We start from the raw sequence: 23219 nt of genomic DNA, 5'->3' as shown, positions 1-23219 counted from the left end.
TCTCTGGATTCACTCCAACCTCAGGCTAATTCTAACTACCTTCCTCCCAGTGATATGACTCAAGAATGGTCAGAAGTGTTAGGTTTCTACCAGTTTTCATCAACAAAAGCCTTCATACAATTTACTCTTTGGCCTCAAATTATATTGTGAGATCTGTGTCCTGACGAACATGTTGAGAGAAAATAAGAGGGCTGAGAATTCAGTGAAGATAGAAAGAGAACTCAGAAAGGGCTGGCCAGAGAAACAGCAGGCAGGCAAGCCAAGGAACATTTCACAGAAGCAGATGAGCTAGTTTTAATTGGGTGGTAGGGAAACAGACACTCCCATGGACTTGGAGGGAGAATAATTTTTCTTTTTTTAGGACAATTGGCAGTATCTCAAGATTTGAAATGTTCCTGCTCTTTGGGCCAATAATTGTACTCAATGCAGCATTGTTTGTTGTGGTAAAAAGCTGGCAATAATTTCAAACAGTTGCTTCATCAATAGGCAGTTGGTTAAGTAAATTATGGAAACATGTCCCAGTTCTATTGTTAAGAGGGGAAAAAACTATGCAAAGCATTTGGTTATGGATGTGTGTATTTCATATGTGCAGAGAAGAAAACTCGGAGAATCATACATCGGATAGCTGGCACTGGTGATCTCTGTAGGGGTGACTGTAATTATGGAGAACGTTCACTTTCTGAATTTGTATAAGGCTGCAATGATGTGAGATTAGCCTCTGTGCTATTTCTGCTGCTGTAAGATATTTTTCTTCTTTCACAATTGTATTCAGAGTTGTAGAATCTCTGACCACACAGGTTCATTCATTCATTCATTCACTCATTTATTTAATCAGTAGAGGATTGAGTGAGAGTACCAACCATGTAAGATACGATGATAGGTCTTGGGCACATAATAGCAAAACAGGATTTTATATGGTTGGGGAAAACAGTGATGTGTTATGGAGACACACGAGGGAAGAGGAGAGGACTAGAATGCTGGGGTGGAGACAGTAGGGTCCCATTACTTCCAAGGAGGTAGCATATATAAGACCCTAAAATTGAAGTGTATGTGAGGAGTTTGAGCTCACAGGACTGTGTAGTTAGAAAGAACAATGAGGAATGAAGCCAAGGTAAGGGAGAGGGTAGGCAGTGTACCTACAGACCTGATGCCATTGTACATCAAGTGAAAAAGGAAGCCACTAAAGGGTTTTGGACCAACTGTAAAATGAGCCCTCTGGTTGCTATGTTAAGACTAAATTGGAAGGGGCACTGGTGAAAGCAGGGAGACCAGGTAGAAAATGATTGCAATGATCCAGGTGAGCAAAAAAAAAAAACCTGCTTGGACTATGGTAGTTGAGTGGTTGGGTTGCAAATGTTTTTTAAAAAATATATTTAGCCCTGGCTGGTGTAGCTCAGTGGATTGAGTGCGGGCCTGTGAACCACATGATCGTGGTTCAATTCCCAGTCAGGGCACATGCCTGGGTTGCAGACCAGTTCCCAGCAGGGGACTCACAAGCGGCAACCACACATTGATATTTCTCTCCTTCCCTTTCCCTCTAAAGATAAATGAATAAAATCTTAAAAATAAATATTTTTAAAAATTAAAATGTATTGATGAGAGAGAGAGAAATCAATGTGAAAGAAATACCTATTGGCTTCCTCCTGTAAGAGCCCGAGCAGGGAACAAAACGCACAACCTCAGTATGTGCCCTGACTGGAATCAAACCTCGACTTTTTGGTTTACGGGAGAACCCTCCAACCCAATGAACCACACTGACCAGGGCTCAGATGTATTTTGAAGGTACAGCTAATGGATCGGTTGGATGAGAAGGAGAGCATGGAAGAAAGCAGTGCCTGTGACTCAGGGCCCCATATTGGGGCTGTCATACTTCTGGAAAACGATCCTTCTCCCTGGACTGTTTGAAGCCTAAGCTCACTGAGGGAAGTCCACTGAGTCACCCCAAACAGGTGGCAGTGTGAACTGCTGCTGAGCTGAAGGAGGCAGAGAAAGAACCAGGGGACAGAGGGCTAGGTTTTGGGTTTTGTTATGGGACAGACCCATGCCCTGTGCGCAGCGGGCCCCAGGGGTGATCTTAACCATGGGGTACCAGGGGAGGCTGGATGCTTAGTGCCACAGCCCTGACACACTTGGGCTGGGAAGGGGAAAAACACAGACTGCATTTCCGCCCACCAGAGCAGGAGAAGGCTCATAGCCGGGTTTAATTTGATGTGGAAAAACCAATTGTGGTGTCATTTCCTATATACTTGTGGTGTGGAGCAAATTCTACACATTTTTCATGTATGTGTATAATGCGGTGTGTACCCACTATATATATTTTATCATGTTGTGATTTTGCCTTTAAAGATGTATGCATTATTTTTGTAATCACAACAAATAAACACATATAGAAAGAATGGTGAAATGGTGAACAACAATTCAAAGAGGGTCTTGGAGTTCACTTACTGAGAAAAGATAAGGTAAGAAGTGGAGTCTGCAAAGAGTAAGGTGCAAGCCACATGGCAAGAATGAAAAAGGACAGTATGAGAAACTGAAGCAGTGACTAATTAAAATCTCCTTTAGGAAGCTTGGGAAAGGAAGGAAACAATGAATGGCAAGAACAAACAGATACCAGATGATTCTGAATAAAGTTTATTAAATAATATGTACAGCAACTGTAGTAATTCAACACCTCTATTTATCAAATCAATCCACTGCAATAAAGAAAAGTAAATGAACAGAAAAACCTGTGTCTGCATGGTACATGTTCCTGGTGTGTAATTTAAATGGCAAAACTTTAAATTAATTGGTTATATATAACGTCAGGTATTTTTCTTTCAGAATATAATCTTTTTTGTAGTAACCTATTCTAGCAATAGGACTTAAAACTACTTCAGATAAATAGAACTGCCAAAAAAACCCACAAACAAACCAAGAACCTCAAAACAAACAAAAAAAAAGAAAGGAAGAAAAAGAAAAAGAAAGAAACTGTAACTGAGATTGCAGTTACCTTCTTTTCTGGAAATAATGATTATTTACTTAAAATTTTAACACTTTACAATGGCTATACTTGTGCTAAAAATCTGCCGGTGAGTTATTTGTAATTCCTTCATTTAAATAAAAATGCAAAAAAACCTCCATGACTTCCTTATTTTACTACCCTTCAGTTCAAATTTTTAAAATTATTTTTCTATACAAAGTAGGTACATGGGCTATACAAAGTTAAATATACATATTTACAGTCCCACTTAAGCATATGATTTTCTTCTTTTACTGATTCCAGAGAGACTGCAAAAGAGAAGTAGTTTGGGGCTTGCCTTTACCCAGAAGCATGGCTAATATATCAAAACTGTTTGCAAGGCATGCCGCCAGTTCGTTGCACTTGCTATTAATAAACCTGTATAAACATCTCAGCATAAAAATAGGTATTTTATATTACTAAATGTCTGAAGATAAAAGAGCCATTGGAAACCTCTGTTCCTTGTTTTATCACACATAGGAAGCTGCAGTTTGATGCAAATGTTACCATATGATTTTATTCAAGACGGGCAAATTAGTGAGGCATATCTGAGTTTCTGGAGATATACAAATGCGTGAGGCTGGCATCATATGCCAATGTGGCTTTACAAATTGGTTTTATTTTCTAGCTGTATTTAAAGAGGTGTTCAAAATTACCTACTTAATCAGGAAGCATCCCTCAAAAACCTATTAGATAAAATCATGGTATTAATGGTTTGCATCTAAGAAAGACCAGGAAACACATCAGCCAATATAAGAATTACATTTCAAAATGGGTGAAATGTTGCTGTGCAAATGCATGTGCATACACACTTGTACTATATTCCCTCCAAGTCAAAAACACAGTGTCCTGGGAAGGTGGAGTGGACCTTCCAAAGCAATTAGTCTTATTTAAGGAACTTCTATCCAGGAAGCTCCTCCAGCTAACCTGCACCCCCACCTCACTCCAACCATTAGTGCCACAATCTTTTCCTTTGTGATTAAGGCTCTGCTCTAGTTATTGGGAATAGGTAACACATTCCTCACATCAGCTATTTACACTTTAGTGTGAAGAAGTCGGCCAGCAAGATTTACAAAGAGGATAGGGAGAGAAGTGAGGGTACTGTGGCTGCCTGATGGGTTCCTACGATGAATAATGGAGACAGAAGCTGAGGCAGGGACACTATAGACAAACTTTGCCTAGTTATAGAGACCCCAGACTTTGGGACAACAGTCCAGTAACAATTCTGAGCTATATGCCAAGAGCCAGGATTCCTGTACACATCCTAGCACTTGGAATTGCTATTCCTATTTGTGACCACAGAAGTGTTTGTGGGGCGAGTGAGAGTGTGAAGAGTCTGGAAACGGTTCCAAGTATTTTCAGCCATAAAGTACCCTCGGGCAAAGGTCCTTCCAGCATCCTAGTTATTCAACAGTGAGCTAATGGACACAGAATGTGACAATGGTTTCTAGGATCCCTCCAGGGAAAGTTTACCTTTTCCTCTCTCCCATCCTTCTCAGTACCTATCACAATCTCTCTGGGTTATTTTTTGTGTGTATCTGTCTCCCCAGTCACCTCTGCATTTCCAACAGGCAGGGAATGGGCCATTTCTATCTTCCATTCTCCAAGGGGTGTAACAAAGAAGCCAAGAAACATCCTTAAACTGGGTAGAGTTGTGACTGAACATGCCAGGTGTTGCAGGGGCCGCAGCTTGGATCTGACCTCCTGGAGTGGCAGAATTGCTTCCTCACACCTGGGGCCACCTCATCTGCACCTCTGCTCCAAAGAGAAGCCTCTTTGGGGTGCAGCAGGATTCATACCCATGGGTAACTACATTTTGAGTGGCCTCTGAACTCCTATGGGAGTAAAAATGGAGGCATGGTGAGTTCCTTCTCGGCTTGGAGCACGCCTTGCTCATCGGCGGCCCGGGCATCCAGCAGGCATCAGTGTGTGTTAAATGAGTCACTGAACACTGCCATCCTTGCTTCTCTGAGAACAGGCCTATCAACCTCAAACTGCCTGGCCAAAAACAATCCAAAAAAGAGGGGTTAGCAATGGCATTGATAAATGAAACCGCTGCCCTGAAAGTGGCCGTTTGTGAATGCCAGCACTATGGGAAAGGAGCACACTGCCCGTGACCTCAAGAGCTAACAGGGCTTCTTGACTGAAGTCACTCGGACATAGACATTTAACTATCTGCCTGGCCACCAGCTCCCACAGGCAAACCTTGTGTGCTTTTCTGTCTGAACACCAGGGGTGTCAGTGGCAATGCCACATGCAGGCCAGACGCACAGGGTGCCTAAGTTTTGCCTCACATTGCTCCAGAAACTTCAGCAGGTCCAGTGAGGGTCTCGGTCTTCAGGAGTTTGGGGGCCTCGGCAGCCCAGACAGATCTCCAGCAGTGTTGGGGGACCAGAGGGCTCTGAGTGCTGAGGAGTGGGACTAGGATCTGTGTGGAGCCTTTGGAGAATGGCTGGGAAGCTGCCTGGCACTCTGAGGGCTGATTCCAGCTAAGCGCTGAGACCCCTTAGAGATAGATGGAGCTGGTCAAAGGTGCAGCAGCTGGAGGCAATTCTGGCCTAACCGCACCCAGACTGGGCTACAGGTCAGATTACCTAAAATGGGGGGCAGGGGGGGGTGGCTGGAGCGGCTCCCAGAGCGGCTAAGTAAATACAGATTTGCCTCATTCCTTTCTGCTCAGCGCATGGTTCTGGCCTGTCTGATACACACAGTAAGCTTAGACAGGCTCCAGTTTTAAACACAACACACTTCTCTGTCCCTCTCTTTTGCTTCTTACTTTATCCACTGCATTACTTTTCCTACTGACTCAACTTTTAAATAAAGAGACTGGTTCATGAATTATGCTTCATCCTCCAATAAAAATCATCTCTGTGGTTTTCAGTCTTCTTAGAGATACAAAGGCTTTACATAGTTGCCTGGAAAAGTACCAAACTGTCTTGTCCTTCTTGAAGTACCTATAAAAAAAAAACACACGTAGGCACAATGAGAAGACTAGCCCACATGAGTTCAAAGACAGCCCCTCATAACACTCCTGAAGCTTGTAGTACTGCGTATAGTTTTCCAAAGCACTTTCCCTTATCTCATTTAGGCTGCAAAATAATGCTGGGTGGTAAGCAAGGCAGGCATTTTTAATACTCCTTTTTTTTTTTAAATGGGCATTTCCCAGAGCACTTAAGTGACACTGCTGAAGTCCCATAGCTCAGTAAGCATCGCGGACAGACTTGGATCCCAGGTCTTCCAACTCCCATCCCACCATTTTCTAATACTTCTCCATTTTGGAAGAATGCACACATTCATCCTCTAAACTCTAGGATTTCTAAAAGTCCACTGGTTATGACCACACATCAAAAGGAAATTCCTCTCCTAAGCCTTCCTAAGTCCTAAATTGACTCCCTGTCTTTGCTATCAACTTTATTAGGGTTTCCGTTGAGCCAGGAACACTAAGCTACTTGGGAACAAAGCCCTTCCTGTGCTGCTCCAGATCCAGAACTGCAGGATTCCTAATCCAGTTCCTGCTCTTGGAGGTCTCTCTGGAGAGCTGGCACTGTGTGGGTGTGTGTATGCACGTGTGTGTTATATTGTGTTCTCATTACCCTCTCATTAACAGATACCACAATTTGATCACTGCTTCCTTCTCCCACCTGGCTTGGATAGAACTTCAGAAACCTGCTGAACACATTTCAATTTCAAGCGGCCACTACCAGTAGGTCGGAGCTGTTGCCCGAAGTGAAAGAAGACACCTAAAGACATCTAAAATAACTGTTTAAACCCCTCAGCATGTGGGGGTGGTCAAGGAGGACGCAGGGAGCTGAGACAGGAGGGCCCAGGGATGTGCTCAGATAGCTGGTTAGCGCCGTTCCTTACGGGTGAGAAGAACTCTGCTGGGTTACTTTATTCTTAGTCTGAATATTAAGTTACGTTTTGAAGTGTTTGAGGAATTGTGGAATCTGAAATATTTCCTTTACCAAGCTGCTGGGTACACCCCGTTAGAGAAGGCCCCTCACCCACCCCAAGATCTTGTAAAAATGTAAATGCTGGTGGAAGAGGGTAACAGCTAATATATACAAGAGCTGTATTCTAGTATCCTGGCCACCCGCATCCACACATCTACGGCACCTGAAAAATGGCCATTCTGAGCTGAGCTACACTGTAACAGTCAATATTTATTGCATTTCTAAAACTTAGTATGAGAAAAAGAATGTAAAATATTTACATTATTTTATATAAAATATGTAAAATACTTTACATATTTTATTTTATTTACATAAAATATTATGTAAAATAATATTTTACATAAAATATCAATTTTCAAATTCTGATTATATGTTCAAATGATACTATTTTGAATGCATTGTGTTTAATAAAACATATGATAATTAATTTCACTGGTTTCATTTTACTTTTTCAACATGGCTTCCAGGAAACTTCACATTTCCTACATGGCTTGTATTGCGTCTCAATTGGACTGCATTGCACTAGACCTGCAATTTCCAACCTTTTTCATCTCATGGCACACACAAACTAATTACTAAAATTGTGCAGCACACCAAAAGATATATATTTTGCCAACCTGACAAAAATAGGTAAACTTTTGATTTATTCACACTGGACCACTATCGTGTTGGCTATTGTCATTTTTTTTATTTGACAGTGTAAGGAAAGAGAGGTTGCTGCCCCATTTTTAAATAGTCAGATATTGCATGTTTTAGGAATTCTTGTGACACACCAGTTGAAAAATCACTGCAGTACACTATTGTTGACTTCTCAGATCTGGTTTCCTTCTGCACACAACAACTTAAGGTAGCAAGGGCTGTGGGCTTCTGGGGGCCTTGGGAGGATGGGGCGGCTTTCTAAAGAGGCTGGTGCAGATCTTCCTGGCTTCCCACTCATGCTGCAACCTTGCTGTTCTTATTACCTCAACCCTGAAATTACTTTGCCTTTAGCAAAGCTTTTCCAGCAAGATCAGGAAAGAGCTAGTCTTTGGAAAGAAGATAAAGGTAAAGCCATTTGTAAAGGGGAAAACTGAGGCAAAAGGTGAGCCAGTGGCTCCCAACATCACATTCATATCTGAGCAGAAAGAACAGAGGCTTGTGGAGAGATGAGCCTTGGTTCAAATACCGGCCTCACTATTTGCTACATGGGTGACATGGGGCTAGTTAGTTAATCTCTTTGAGCCTCAGTTTTTGAATCTGTGAAATGAGGATAATTCTTGGCTTACAGGCTGTTTGTTGAATGAAAGTCAATAAGAAAGTTTATCAAGCAAGTATCTGCTTTATAACAGAATCTCAATAATGTTGCTCTTTCCCTCCCCTGTTTTCAAAAGGTGAGTCCTTCCTTCTATTTAAGAAGACTGCTTTGATTCAAGTTATAAGAAGGCTGGAGTAAATAAGATCTTTAGAATGTCTAACATATGCTTGAGTTTCATGGTACAGACCGAACCTTGGTCAAGTTTTCCTGTGTTGTTTCATAAATGAGATTTAAAAAAAATTAAATTTCCAAATGTAGAACAGATACATGCCCACCAGAAATACAAACATAATCCATGAATTTGACAACTGCCCTTCCATGCACTTGATATTGGCACATTGGGTCTTTAGGCCCAACATTACTGCCACCCACACGGTCTTGAGAGCAAACATAACCTGGTGGCCCGGCCTTCCGAAAGGTGCTACGGGAACTGAGCAGCTCTTCTTTCCATGCAGAGAACATTGCTGTCTGCACAGCTCGTCACCCCTGGTCATTCCTTCGAAACACAGCTGGTAAGAAAAGTGTGATGAGATCACTCACCAACGAACCACCCGTCGTCACATTTTTCCATGACATCAACAATATCTCCATCTCGGAGTTCCAACTCATCATCGTTCTGTGGTATATAGCTATATAATGCTTGGTAGCTAAATCTATAAACGAGAAAAACGAATAATAAGGGGCTAGTAGGGTTAAATAAGGAATTTTAAAAGTGATGTCAGTTAAATCAACATTTAGGTAGTGTTTCTTACTCATCAGCAGAGATAAAAATATTGTATTGGCTATCTCTCCAACGACTTAACATTGGGGGAGATCCACTCAACATATCATAATAAATTAAGGAGGACAGGGATGGAAAACTGCTGACAAGCAAGTGATGATCAGTCTTTTTACTTAGTTTCCATTGGTTACCATAACCAACAACTTTGTCTAGGTGCCTGCCCCCTTTAAAGTTAACCAAGGCTTATTCTTGATGTAGGATAATTTGTGTAGATTGTCAAGAACAATCACAAGTTACTTAGGTCCAGAGAAAGACACTATATTCTGGTCATTTATGCCGGAGAGTCCAAGACAATTGTCATATATTATAAAATGGTCATATTTAAATGGAAACACATAAACATATTCCAATTACCACAGCATTCAGAAAAACTACCTTGAGTTTCTTAACACACCAACATGCACTTCATTCATTGCTATTAAGTATGAATGTCCTTTTCCTGAAACTCTTGAAAGCTTTTTTTCTATCCCTCAAATTTGGGAGTTAAGATTTTTATTTGCTTGGTAGTTGGCCTAAGGCAACTTGGTGTGTGCTATTCTGCTTGTTCTAACAACAGCCACTGGAGAAAGATGGACCACAGGTGGTGAAATCTGATACCTGCTTTGGCAACGGGGGGNGGGGGCGGGGCGGGGGGGGGGGGAAGCTTTGTTTCTACCTGTTCCTTTTACAAATACCTCAGAAGCATCCACTACGCACTAGTTCACAATTCTGTTTACTCACTATTTTGAAACACAACAGTAGCAGGCAAAACTCTGCAAATGAGCCAAACATCTACCATTTCAGCAGATGCCAGGGATTCCCAATGTGGGCAAGACAGACTAGATACGAGTAAGTGGAGCCAGTTCCCAGAAACAAGGGGTTCATTCTCCTCTGTTAAAACCAAAGGCACAATTTAACTTTATGTATTTGTCCAAATGTGCTGATGCTTTGGTAGATGGATCTGTCTGCCAGAGGAAGGCCTCTAAAGAGGGATTAAGAGAGGCAGGGAGATTTCCAGTCGGTAAATGAACACATTCTGATGTTTCTGTGTTTGCCTGCTGTCTCCCCACCCAACCTGGACTCCCTGGAATGCCTTATCCCCCTGACTTGCACTGGGCTGCTTTGCTAGGCTCAGCTCTGGAAAGCAATTCCTAATTCCCACTCCTCTGTTCTCACCCCCAGACTATGGACCCTGGCTGGAGAAAAGTCCCCTCACCCTGCTGCTTGGGTCGCCCAGGCAGCTCTAGTTTTGAACGGGCTGCATGCTGCTAGGACCCTGTTCCATTGGGTGTGCCCACCTCCTCTGCCACTTCCGCTGCAGAGGGCGCTTTCCTCTCCCCATTTCCTGAGAGGACACTGCTGTGGGCATCACTTTAACTTTCCTCCCCTTCAGGTTTAAGTCTCTATACCCCTTCCCTCCTGCCTCTGTGCCCATGTGTGAGGAAAGGTCCCTTCTGGCTACGTTGAACTCCCTCCCCTAGGCTGTTTCCTTAACTTCAGTCTTCTCTCACATCTTTGGACTCTGTCGACCCCTCCTCCTCTGGTGCAAATATACTGAAGTCTCTGTACCCTAAAGATACCTCCTCTGTGTCTGCTCCTCCCTCAATCTATAGCCCTTTCACTCACCACCAAACTGACTCATCGGCCCTAACACTGCTAACACAACTAACACAACTAACACAACTAACACTGCTGTCTCCAAGGTCACCAGTGATTTTTCTAGTTGCCAAACAGAGCACCTGGAAGATACTTCTTTTTTTAAATTTTATTTAGATTTGTTTAATTATTGTTCAAGTACAGTTTTGTCTTACACTCCCAACCCTGCCCCCACCTGTGGAGGACACTTCTTACTTTCCACCTTCCTTGGCCTCTCCGAACACGCTCATGCTGTTATGCGCAAGTGATTGCCCCCAGACCCTCTCCCGAATCCCTTGTTGATCCTTCTCCGTCTCCTTTGCTGCTACCTCTGTTGCCTTAAAAACTGGTTCTCCAAGGATCTACCCTCATCTCCCTTCAAACTTTACCTTGAATCTCTTTGGGTAATCTTGTGTCCATGGTCATAAAGTACCCACTCTGTCCTAGCTAAGGCCCTCATCACTTCTTGGCTGGATTATATTTTCCAACCAATGTCTTTGTCCCTCGTCTCTGAAATCCACCTTATACTCTATTACCAGAGTTATCTCCCCAAAACAAAACATAATCAACATGCTCCTCGTTTCAAAACCCTCTAGTGGCTCCTGAGTGCCTGCAGAATAAATTCCACACTTATTTCAGTAGCGTGATGGATTCCACAGTCTGGTCCCAACCTACTTCTTGAGTGTCGTCGCTGTTTTCTCCATGAACTGTATCCAGTGGCCACATGGGCATTTTTGAAGTTGTCCTAACACTCCACCTTTGCACATGTGGTGTCCTCATCTAGAAAGATCCCTATTCTAGCTCTCAATCCAATTGGTTTTTCAATGCTTATTCCAAACCTCCTTCCTCTATGAATGGAGTTAATGCCTTTGGGCTTAAAACATAGGAGACAGCCAATAATTTTAATTTTTGTGTTGTTAATGGTTTATTTTATTCTCATTCAAGAGAGAGGGGGATGAGGAGAGATAAAGAAACATCATGCTAGAGAGAAATACGATCAGCTGCCTCCTGTATGCACCCCAACTGTGGATCGGGCCTACAACCTGGGCATGTACCCTGACCGGGAATCGAACCAGCGACCTTCTGGTCACAGGAAGACACTCTAACCAACTGAGCTACACTTGTCAGGGCAATATTTTTTTCTAATGAATGGATAAACTCTATTCATTCAGCTCCAGTCAGAACTAACCACTCCTTCCTCTACATTCCCACTAGGAGTGAAACCAGTCAGCACAGCTCCCATTTGCACTTGGGTAGCAGTTTGCTCTTTCCCCGTCTCTTGCTCCCAGTAGGCCATGACCTCCTTCATTTCCCGGCCACCTGTTCTCAAACTGGCTGATGGAACACATGGCATTCTCAGAGAAGCTGGGAGTGATTCACTCATTCCCCACAGTCAGTCAGTGAACCACTTTCTAAGCCCAACTGTCTACTAAAACGTGAGAATTGAAGTTTGCAAGGTGTACTTACAAATCTTGTGAGGCTTGGCTCCTGTCTGGAGTGACTCTTCGCTGCTGGGCTTGAGGTTGCTGAGAAATGATTAAAGATGATTTATTGTCAGAAGGGGATACCTTGTGATGAAAGTCAAGGGGATGAGAAACAGTGCTGCAGTAATGAACAGATTTTTCGGCAATGTTTATGATCTCATTGCAAACTGCTTCCTGTGAGGTGGCCCCGAGATATCCAGAAACCCCAGCAGATAAAACAGTCAACATGGGGACAAAAAAAGAAAGAGAGGAAGAGATGGAACATTCCAGACGAAGCACATAAGTCCAGGGAAACAACAGAGTTGAAGATCCAGGTTAAAAAAATAGATCCCAGCAGTGGAGTGCAGGAGGGTCCAGGTGTAAGCATGGAAAAACAGGTAAGATACAGAATTCGGAATTTAGTATGGATATTAAAAAAAAGGTAGTAGCATAAAAGGTTGTAATTAGTGAGTAACTGTTATAAACAGAATAATTTCAGGATAGAAATGCAAGTATGTATCCCCAATCATGCACTAAGAACATTCATTTAATCCCACATGTAGGCAGAGTAGAATTATCATCTCTGAATTCCCCTGTGTTTTTGAGAGGGGAAGGGGTGGCTTACCATCTCTCTCTACTGCAATAGCCACAAAATTCTTATAAATAATGGCTTGGTGAGTTAACCAAGCATTACTTCAGTCAAGACTCTAGAAGTCAGTAAGGATTCTCTTTAGAAAAGCTACAGTCTTATTCAACAGGCATCTTACCACATAGCTCTTTTCAGATTCTGTGAGATCAGGTCCTGCTCTCAATGAATGATGAGAAGGCTGTGATCACCAAGCAAATTATAAGGGAGACATTTTAGCAGATGTCACATTGGAAAGAAACCAAAATAAAAGCATGAGCAAATACATGTACCACACCATCACACTTGATGACACCAGATACTCGCGGCCTACGCCGCCGAGTTTCCGCGACAACACAGTGGGTGCACAGGAGAAAATGCAATGTACAGAGTTAGAAGCAAGTATCCAGGCAATGAAATGGGAAGTTGGAAACATGGTTGCTGTGAGGTGCAAATGAATAACACAGGGTCCCCGGAGTGGTGGGAAAGAGACCCGGAGGGGCTGTGTTAAGGAACAGCTGTGTCCCTCTGCAGCCATAGGCACTGGTCCCCTCAGTATCAGCTGGGAAGCATCTACGGATGGGCTGCTGGACCAAGAGCCAGTTTTGGTTATCTGGTTGACTGGGAGCCTCCTCTGGCTAAGCAGGCTCATAAAACTATCAGGTATGCCATATTTTGGTACTCACAAAAACTGAAAAGGAGAGTAGTGCTTTCGAAAAGCTCCTTGGTAATATTTAAAGTATTGAAAAGACTGTCCCCTGGGAAATCTACACATGACACACACACACACACACACCAGCTGGGCACAAGAGGAGTTCAGAAAGCTCACAGAGCCAAGCTTGCTTCCAGAAACCAGTGTCCTGACACAGCTGCAGAAACAAAGCCATCACTCACCACCCACCAGCTCAGGTGCCACATGCTGACAGGGAGGCACAGGTGCGATCACGACCCACCACCCATCTTTTAAGGGCATCTCCCACAGCAGAGGCCAGGCCTTCACTGAGTGAATGTTTGAAATCATTTCCCTCAAAACAGATTCAATTCCAAGCCGTAGGAAGTCTCCCTAAGTAAACATTGGGAGAGCCGTCCCTGGAGAAATCCTCCGGGCAGCCCACAATCATAGCAACGAGCCTCAGTGACTCCACGCCCTTCTAGAAGGGCACTCAGAGGTCTTTTGTGTGTAACTCACTTCTTTCACAAAGATGCCCAGAGAGGGTGACAGCCTCCCCTGATACCACACAGTTAAGTTAGGGGTACACTTGTTTCCTGGATTCCTCTACTATCTCATCAAAACTTCCCCTTCCTTCTTGGACCATTTCCCACATTATCAAGTGTGCTCACGGACATTATCTCCACTGAGTTTCACAAAAATGCTGGAGATTGGCAGGACAGGGTCTATCAATCCTGTTTTCTTTCAGAATCCAGGGAGCTGATGCTCAGAAGGGTTTTGTGCATTCCCCGGTGTCACACAGCTGGGAGAGGCAAGGCTGTTAGGCTGTCTTTCCACATCACCACACCACCCCTGCCTGGTCTTCACCACTGTAAATGACGTTGCCTTTCATCATGCATGCCCTGTACGTCCTGTGTCCACCCCAGATACCACTTCTACACTCTGGTCCTTGAGGGAAACCTCTTCAAGTTCTCCAAACTTTTGTCACTTAAACCAGCCCCCTGGAGTTTGACAGGAGTGAAGGAAGAGAAGGAACTGGAAGAAGCCATTTCGAGCTCCTTTTGCAATGTCTCAGGACCTGCCGGCCTTTGGCAGGTGACCAAAGGCCGGCATAGCTGACTTTGCATAGTGCCATTCACCCCCTGTCCATCCTCTGGATCAGACTTCTGTGTAACAAAGGAAAGTAATGACATTTCCAAGCACCTAGAATGAAACTTATTCTGGGCACCCTGAGTGGGTGATAGCTCCAGGCAGATTAAAAAAAAATCTTTTATTCTATCCTTTCCATTACCATTCAACCCCCTTATACTCCTCCCTACTGTAATCCCCACACCGTTGTCCATGGCCATAGGTACTTTTTCCTTGTTGCTCCATCCTTCTACCCCCTTACCACCACCCCCACAATACTCTCTATCTATGAGTCTGTCTCTGTTTGATTATTAATTCAGTTTGTTCATTAGATTCCACATGTAAAAGAAATCGTATGTTATTTGTTCTCTAACTGGCTTATTTCACTTAGCATAATGTTTTCCAGGTCCATCCATGTTGTCACAAAGGGTCAAGTTTTCTTCTTTTTTTTTCAGGTTTTTTTTTAAGATTTTATTTACTTATCTTTAGAGGGGAAGGAGACAGAAAGAAATATCAATGTATGGTTGCCTTTCAGGGGTCCCCTGCTGGGAGTTGGCCTGCAACCCAGGCATGTGCCCTGACTGGGAATCGAACCATGATCCTCTGGTTCGCAGGCCCGCGCTCAATCCACTGAGCTACACCAGCCAGGGCTCTTCTTCTTCTTTTTTTTAATGGCTGAGCAGTATTCCATTTTGTGAATGTCTCATAGTTGTTTTATCTATTCATCTACTGATGGACACTTGGGCTGCTTCCATATCTTGGCGATTGTAAATAATGCTGCATCCAGGCAGATTTTGATTTAAGAGAAGGTGATAGAAAGATTTTAGCTTTAGTCATAGTTGATAGCTTACGTGATTAACACAGGTGAAAAACAGTTATTCCAGGAACTGGAATGACCTATCAAACTCCAGGACAAGCAATTCAACCTTTGTACCCCAGAGGGTCTGCAAATGATGAAGACAGTATCTGAGCCATTGAATTGTCAATCAACAGATAAAGAAATAGTAGCAAAATTGCCATGGACTGCAACTCTTACCTGACTAAACTTTTTCTAAACCCCTTACCTTTCCTTTCTTTAGTCCTATTAAAGAGGTTGGCTTGAGATAAGATGTTAAGATGTTTTTTTTTCTTTTTTATTGTTGTTCAAGTATAGTTGTCTCCATTTCCCACCGACCAGGTTCTTGAGGGAATGTAAGCTGCCATCTTCTCAGATTGCCAGCATCTGAATAAAGTGCCCATAAAGATTCAATCCTCGTCTCTACTTAGTGATTCTGATAGTGACAGGCAGCACGAACACTGATTTTTCTGGTTTCATTCTCTGGTGACTCTTGTGGGATACTTTCAGGACTCTCTGGTAAGTCTGGATTTTGGGGTTGGGAGTCATGTTGGCTGCCTGAATTGCCTGGGGGGCCTTAGGGTGCAGAGTTTGAGACTCCCTAGCAGCTGCCAAAGTGACTTCACGTGGGGACTCTCCTCTGATTCTCAGCACTCCCCCTCACCTTCATTTTCAGTCAAATCTGGGTTATGACTCAGAACAGTCCTCAGGAATGGAGGTGCCTTCTGCTTTGTGTGCATCACAGAACTCCGTCTGGAAGAACTGTGGTCCCAGGTTACAACTTAGAATGGTTGTCAGGAATTAAGGTGCATTCTGGTGTGTGGGGGGTGCACTCTGTCTGGTACTATGGTGTGGGCGAGGTAGGCCTCCATTCCGGAAACAGCCTTCTGGGGCAAATTCTGGCCGATTGGTCAATCTATGTTTATGAACTTGAGAAAATGGTGTTTTATCCTAATACTGCTTGGCTTATATATAATCTTGATTCAGAAGAATGCTGGCTGCCAAAAGGATCTTTAAATTACTGTACTATAGTGCAACTAGAGTTGTTTTGTCAAAGATCAGGGAAGTGGGAAAATGGTTCACAGAAAAGGGAATTTGCCCGAGGCAGAAGCTCAGAAGAGAGGGACCCAGGAGACAGAATGGCTGCTGTGAGCATGGTCAGGGCTCCCACAGCCCCTGCAGCCCTGAAGGAGCCTCCTCCTTCCTCATCTAAGGTAGTTGAAGGAAGAGAGCAGACTTCTCCAGTTTCAAAGAGAAACTTTCTAAAAGTTAAGAGCTGTCCAACCATAGAAGGGGTCCCAACAGCTGTTCCAGGTGAGGCCGTGCTGACTATCGCTAGTTGGTAGTGCTTCTCAAACTCTAATGTGTGCTGGTATTCCCAGGGATGCTGCTTGAATGCAGGATGCTGTGGGATACATCTGGGCTGTGTCCTGAGACTGCACGTTTCTATCTGGTGAAGTTCACGCTGCTGGCCCACAGAACAACTCTGGGGGAGCAAGACTGCAGAGGACCTCAATGACCTGACACTGAGATTCTTTGTGGCCAAGACTGATAGGAGTCACACCTCATGAAATACAAGTTCTCATACAAATAAAAATAACTCCAAACTCCAGCTGGTGGCCTAATGACCTCAGGTCAAATGAAGAACCAAGAGAGAATGTGGACCATCTCTTAACAGAATCTCCAGTTTACAGAAACCTCTCAGCATCTTTCGATTAACTTAATCCTACAGCGGTGACTGGAATTGATCAACTAGCAACTATTTGGCATGTACGAGATTTAGTGAATCAGATACAGAAAGAAGGACTGAACTGACATTTTACTGTTCCTTTCTTGTATCAAGCACTTTTTTATTCTAAATCAGCTTTCAAAGCATACATAGGTCCATTTCCTCATCTGACTCTTGTACTAACCCATTGACTTGGGGAGGGCAGAGAATGAAAGGTTAAAGCTGAGGGAAGTCCGAAAACTAGCACGAGGTGGCAAAGCCACTGAGTGCGGAGCCTCTCAAGTGTCCGATCACCAGATACCACCTCCCTCTCCAGTCACGACAAGATAGCTGGTACCACCAAACGATTAACATCCAGCTTCTGCCTCTTCCTGAGGACAGGCAGTGAAACTTCTTTTCGTTATGTAAAAGGTACAGTGGGCGCTAATAGATATTGTCCAATCACTAACCCGTCCCCAGTACTGGAAGGAATACTGAGAGCGTTCCTCGGTCTCAGGTCCTATCCAGACCAGAGGGTAATCATCATCGTGACCTTCACATCTGGACAAACTCACCCCTGAGAGCTAGAGACAACTTGCTTGGTTCCTTACTTAATGAAGGAAGAAGACAAGATAAACATTTATCCTATTAGTGAGAGAGAAGGCAAGATAAACACTTATCCTATTAGCTAAGATTCAGTTCTCCCTCTTGGAAATACCTTCCTTAGACTCAAGTCAAACATCTCATATAACTGAAATATAAACAAGCTTTTTTGGGGGGCGGGGAGGTGTAGCCTGGGGTGAGCTCTTAATGGAGATGGAAACCGTTAACATCCGCCACAGGGATTCACCCTTTGCTCGGAAGGTTGCTTATCCTCACATTTTTTTCCCTTCTAGGCTTAAGTTTTATTTTCTTTCCCTGACCCCACTTATTGTGTACAGCTTTATATATCTCTTCCTCCAAACCTATACCATCCAGTATGGTTGCCAGTAGCCACGTGTATCTACTGAGCACTTTAGATGCGGCTAGTATAAAATGCGCTGTAAGCGTAAAAATTTATACTGGGTTTAAAAAATGTAGTACAAAATAAAGACTGTAAAATATCTTAGTAATTCTTGATTATATGTTAAAATGATACTACTCTGATGTATTATGTTAAATAAAATATATTAAAATTAATTTCACCTGTTCCATTTACGATCAGAAAATTTTAAATTACATAATGTAGTTCATATTATGTTCCTACTCAGTACTGTTGCTCTGATCCCATTGTCTGCTCTTATTTAGCTTAAAAGTCGATACAAATTCTCACCAGGACCTCATCCAGGGTTAAGAATAAGGGGAGTATTATCTCATGCTAAGTACACTTTGGACACGGGGATGCAATGCAGTTTTTCAAATATTTAGAAAAACAGCAATTGGCTCAACACCCCCCCCCATTCCCCTCCCCTCTCCCCTCAACAGTACACAGGTGATAGTGGCTGACAGAAACTGCTTTTCTTCCATATTTGCAGACATCCACGCAAGTGGCCTTTCTTGGCCCTGAGTGCTTGTTTCATTCTTCCTGAGTGAGCAAGCCTGCATGTGTCCTTGCTCCGTTGTCCTGTTGCCCTTTTATCAGTCCACAGAAGTCCCTCAGAAATCTGACCCCAGCCTCCCTGGGGCCTGTTAATCCCCCAGGACCCACAAAACACCTGGTGCTACTGTGGTTACCAAGCAACCTCTTCCAGCTTTGGGTGTGTGCCAAAGCCTCGAAGCCCAAAATAACTGACCACAGGCTAAAGAACAGCAGGAAGTCCTGGAGATGTGGACAGGATGGAGGAACTAAACCTCAACATGGTCTGAACCCTCCTGGAAATACCTGCTCTCTTAATGCCCAAGTCCCTCAGAAATGGCATTCTTCTACTCATCTCAGGCTCCCCATCTTCCCATTTCCTTATACCCCAAACCACTTTGGGTGACCTACACTGGCCTCCTGGGTGGGGGCGGGGTGGACACAGGACTAGGAGTGAGAAAATCTGCTGATACTAATTTGTCTTTTGAGCAAAATGCTTAACTTCTTTGGACTTCAAGTTCTTGGTAAAATAAGAGTATTGGACAAGATTTACAGAAATGTCTTTTTGGCTCTACTGTTCCACGATTGGAGTGTGAGCACCCGATGAATTGAGAACTAGCACTGGGCAGGGCTGACCCGGCTGAAGGGAGACAGCACCCCACTCACTGCCTGCTGAAGAACAGGCAGAGGGCTTTTGACAGTAGCCTCCCGATGTAGAGGGGGGGTCTGGCAGCGTGGGAGGTGAGGGGTTGCCTCCAATGGCGACAGTTCCTGGAACACCATAGGCAAACTCAGCCAGAGGAGCAGGAAGACAAGAATGATTCAAGCTACAGAGTTTGGGCTCTAGGTAACTTCCACATGACCCTTTAGTCTCTGATTCCATTGAGTTCTCTTGAGTTTATTGAGAAAAAGTATCCCATCTTAAATATTAAAACAAGAACAATTAGTTCAGCTGCTTACTACCTGGACTTAATCTCCGTGCAGATGACTCTAGAGAATACACATTAGCTTTGTTGCGATTTGAACCTGATTGCAACACTCAAATGCTCCTCAGTCACCTCATCGCAGTCTGGAACATGGACTCCCATTCCTGGCCTAAAACAGGCAGAGGAGTAATGGCAAGTGTGTTTTCCAGTATGAGGAAACCAAAAGCTTTCCAAGATGATGGCGTTGTACTCAAGGTGGGAGGGAATAAGGAGGAGCACAAATTGGCAGAGTGAAAAATCTGAATTTGCTACATTGTGGAATTGTCTAACCCAAAGTAGAAGGAGTCTCCCGTCATCTACTTTCTTGTCCCATGTTCCTCTCTTGGGTGGAATGGGGTGAGGAGGGTAAAGCAAACTCCTTCTCCTTCTTTTCCCTGTTACATCAGTATCACACAACAGGTATTAATTGAGTTCTAATTGCATGCTCAGTGCTAGGTGTTTTTGTCTCCACAACATCTCATTTACTCCTCACAGTAATTCAATAAGGTCGTCAACATGGAACTCATCTTACTAAACTAAGACCCACTATGTCTTCAGTTGGGAATCTGAAGAGCCAGGATTTGAACCCCAGCTTCTCTGACTCCAAGTCCTGCGTATTCCACTGTACCCTGACCTCTGGTGTTGTGCAGTGGCGGGGGGTCTACCATTGACCATTTCTCCTAACACTTTTTTTGGGGGGGGGGGGGACACTTCAACTTTGGGTCTCAGTTCCCTACCTTAGATGCTGATTATTTTTATAAGAACTGCAGCCACTGTCTCTCCCCATCCTGTAGACTGTTAAGTACCCTTGGTATTAGAGATTTCCTGCTTGAGTGAGCCAAAGGAAAATGTTGTTTCCCATTCTAAGTTGGGTACCTCAACATTTTAACATATATTTATTGATTTCAGAGAGAGGGGAAGGGAGAGAGAAAGAAACGTTGATCAGTGGCCTCTTCCTTGTGCCCTGACAGGGGACTGAACCTTTAACCTAGGCATGTGCCCTGACTGGGGTACAAGACGACGCTCCAACCAACTGAGCCACACCAGCCAGGGTGAGTGAGTGTCTCAACATTTTAAATCTCCTTTTGGTTCTTGCAAGGTGCATCACATGCTTTCCATTCCAGTTCTGACTTCCATGCTCCAATCAGGCCTATGCCTTTGTTCTTCTCTTTCTGGAACTAACCTAGTTCCCATGTGGTAAGGGATGTTCCCTCCAAGTCACCAAAGCATGTCTTTCTGTCAGCAGTTGGGTAGCTCTCCTTCCTCTCCTTTTCCTAGGGTTGTAGAATAGTTTGCTCTGCATTTCTCAGACAGATGCTTTAAGGACACATCGCTTTCCTGAATATTTTTATTTTAAACTTCACACCCTCAAATTTTATTGTTTGACTGGCTTCCTTCCCTTTAGGAACCAAACTGACATCACAGAAGTGTTGTTGCTTTCTTCAGGCCTCGGCTTTCTCATCTCATCATTAAAATCACAAACTGGCAGCTCTTGACCTGGTGGACCATGAGGATCTCTGGCAGACTCAAGTGTGACTCCCTTGAAGCTTGATGCAAAGTATGTAGGCTGGCCTTGAGTCCCTGGTGACCTCAGACTCTCAAAGGTTCTGTGATCCAGAAGAAGGTTCAAGTCACCAAAGTAGGTGATGTTCAAAGATTCTTTTTAATTCGGAAGTTCTATGAGGCTCTCTTACCTACTTGTAGGGACCTGCCAGTCCAAAGACAGAGCTTCTATCTTAAGGAAGAGCTCAGTAAATATTTGGTGATGCCAATGAAGATTTCCACCATGATCTTCCCCTTCATGTTCTTGATTGACGGGTCTAAACTTCCTTGGCCAAAACTATGTCCCCCAAACCCAAATCCAAACACTTCATTGGTGATTCTTAACTCTTGAGCATTTTTGTATGTATGTTCTTGTCAAATTAATTAAGCTGTCCCTCAAATAATAAAAGGGAAAATTTTCCCTTTTCAGTTGAGAAAGTCTGCAGGTCTATAATAAATGCCATATTTGGTATTTGTCCTTTTTTCCCTTTCCACTGAAATTCACACAGGATTTTAGCTAATCAAGAATATCAAAGGTAAAAAGAACGTCAGTTTTGTTGTCTGAATGTTTTGTTCACAGACTGGGAAGCTGCAGGAGAAGGGAAGTGACTCACCCAGAGACACATAACAGTATCAGCAGAGGTGAGCCAGAATGAGGCATCCTGTCGGCACAGCGCTCTTCCCACTCGACCTTGGTTTCCCCTAGACACTCGCCCACCTGACTCACCCCCTCCTGCTGTTCAGAGAGTATGCACCCCAAAACATGAGTGATGGGCCCTGTGTGATATCAGCTGGAGAGGCTACAAAGGAGTGGGAAGTCAAACCCTTTCAAGAAGAAGTGGCGAGGAGCACAGGACAGGTCACTAAGCAGAAGGGAAGCAGCAAAGCGGGACTTAGCACCAAAAAGGTAAGTCTGACAACAGTCACAAGGTCAACATGACAGCGAGGAAGCTGATTGGACACACTGTTAGGAGGTGCTGATGAATACCCACCAGGGCACCAGCGAGCCCCTCCAGGCTCTGCTCCAGTCTCTCCCTCTCAAGTGAGGGGGAGAAACATCAATGTGCAAGAGAAACATCCATTGACCACCTCTCACATGCCCCCAACTGGGGACCTGGCCTGCAACCTAGGTAGGTGTGGGACGATGTCTGGCATCTGACTGGGAATTGAACCTATGATCTTTCAGTTCACAGGCCAGCACTCAGTCCACCAAGCCACACCAGCTAGGGCAAAACTTCTTTTTCTTTAAACCCCAGGTCAAATACACTTTTCTTATGAAGTCTTTCCAGATGGCCCCTTCTTCCTCCTGTTGCTTATTATTTCTCCCCATCCTGAACTTTCAGAGTGAGCTGTTTGTGACTCTCCTCCTCTGTCTGCATTATAATTATTTGTGAACATGCCATTTCCCCAATAGAGAGCCTTCCATATGGAATGTAATTCCTTTAGTTGGGGGTCAATCATTTTTTTAACCTTTTCTTTCACTCAACAAATATTCACTGAGTGCCTTCCATATGTCAGGTATCCTGGTCTCTCACTTTGGGGCGCTAACACTCACTGTGGCATGGGCAAGCAAAGGGGTGAATACCCAAGAGCCGAAGACGTGTCCCCCTAGGTGGGGTGCAGAAGGCTGGGGAAGCAAAGTCAGAGCCCTCTATCCGGCCTTGCAGGGGTGGGAGGATGTCATCATCGGAGTGGAGAAGTGTAGGGCAGGTGGCAATTACCCGGGCAAACAGCATGGGGGGCTTTGGAAGGTAAGGCTGGCTTGCTGTCCGAACAGGCCAATCACGTGGTGCTTCGGAGCCTGTGAGTGAGTGGCTCTCCTGAGAGCAGCAGGAGGAGGCCCTTCTGTACCTCTCACAGCACTGGGCAGTGCCTGGAACGCCCTTGAGGCTTGAATGGGAGAGTGAATGATTGTAACATCTCAGGATGTCTGCTATTTTAAGGCTCTCAGGTAAAATCCCCTCTGCTTCCCAACAACTAAAATAAATACAAACGTTTGGTTTGGCTCCCCACAGCAAGTGGCCAGCCGTTTTCCTGATAATACAAACTGGCCTGGAATGCATTTATCTAGATAAGTGACTCAGCCTG

At 44.0% G+C, this 23219-nt stretch overlaps 1 protein-coding gene across 32 annotated transcripts in view; it reads right to left on the bottom strand.

The window, feature by feature from the left end:
* Positions 1–2615: 2615 nt before the first annotated feature.
* Positions 2616–23219, bottom strand: part of SORBS1 (sorbin and SH3 domain containing 1) — a 229659-nt gene continuing 209055 nt past the window's right edge. For 23 of the 32 annotated variants that reach the window (XM_037050879.1, XM_037050884.1, XM_037050881.1 and 20 more), the window contains 3 exons: positions 12108–12166; positions 8786–8898; positions 2616–5952 (listed from right to left, as the gene is read on the bottom strand). In XM_037050879.1, the coding sequence (XP_036906774.1) occupies positions 5885–5952; positions 8786–8898; positions 12108–12166 (240 nt within the window). In that variant the 3' untranslated portion in view covers positions 2616–5884. Of the gene's footprint in view, positions 5953–8785; positions 8899–12107; positions 12299–12870; positions 12931–23219 lie in introns of all 32 variants that reach the window. The other 9 variants (XM_037050870.1, XM_037050874.1, XM_037050875.1 and 6 more) reach the window with 2 other exon arrangements.

This window comes from Sturnira hondurensis, unplaced genomic scaffold (genome assembly GCF_014824575.4).
Source record: "Sturnira hondurensis isolate 20B ecotype Veracruz unplaced genomic scaffold, ASM1482457v3 Scaffold0006849, whole genome shotgun sequence".
Taxonomy (NCBI): domain Eukaryota; kingdom Metazoa; phylum Chordata; class Mammalia; order Chiroptera; family Phyllostomidae; genus Sturnira; species Sturnira hondurensis.
This window is presented reverse-complemented; position numbering and strand designations above follow the sequence as displayed.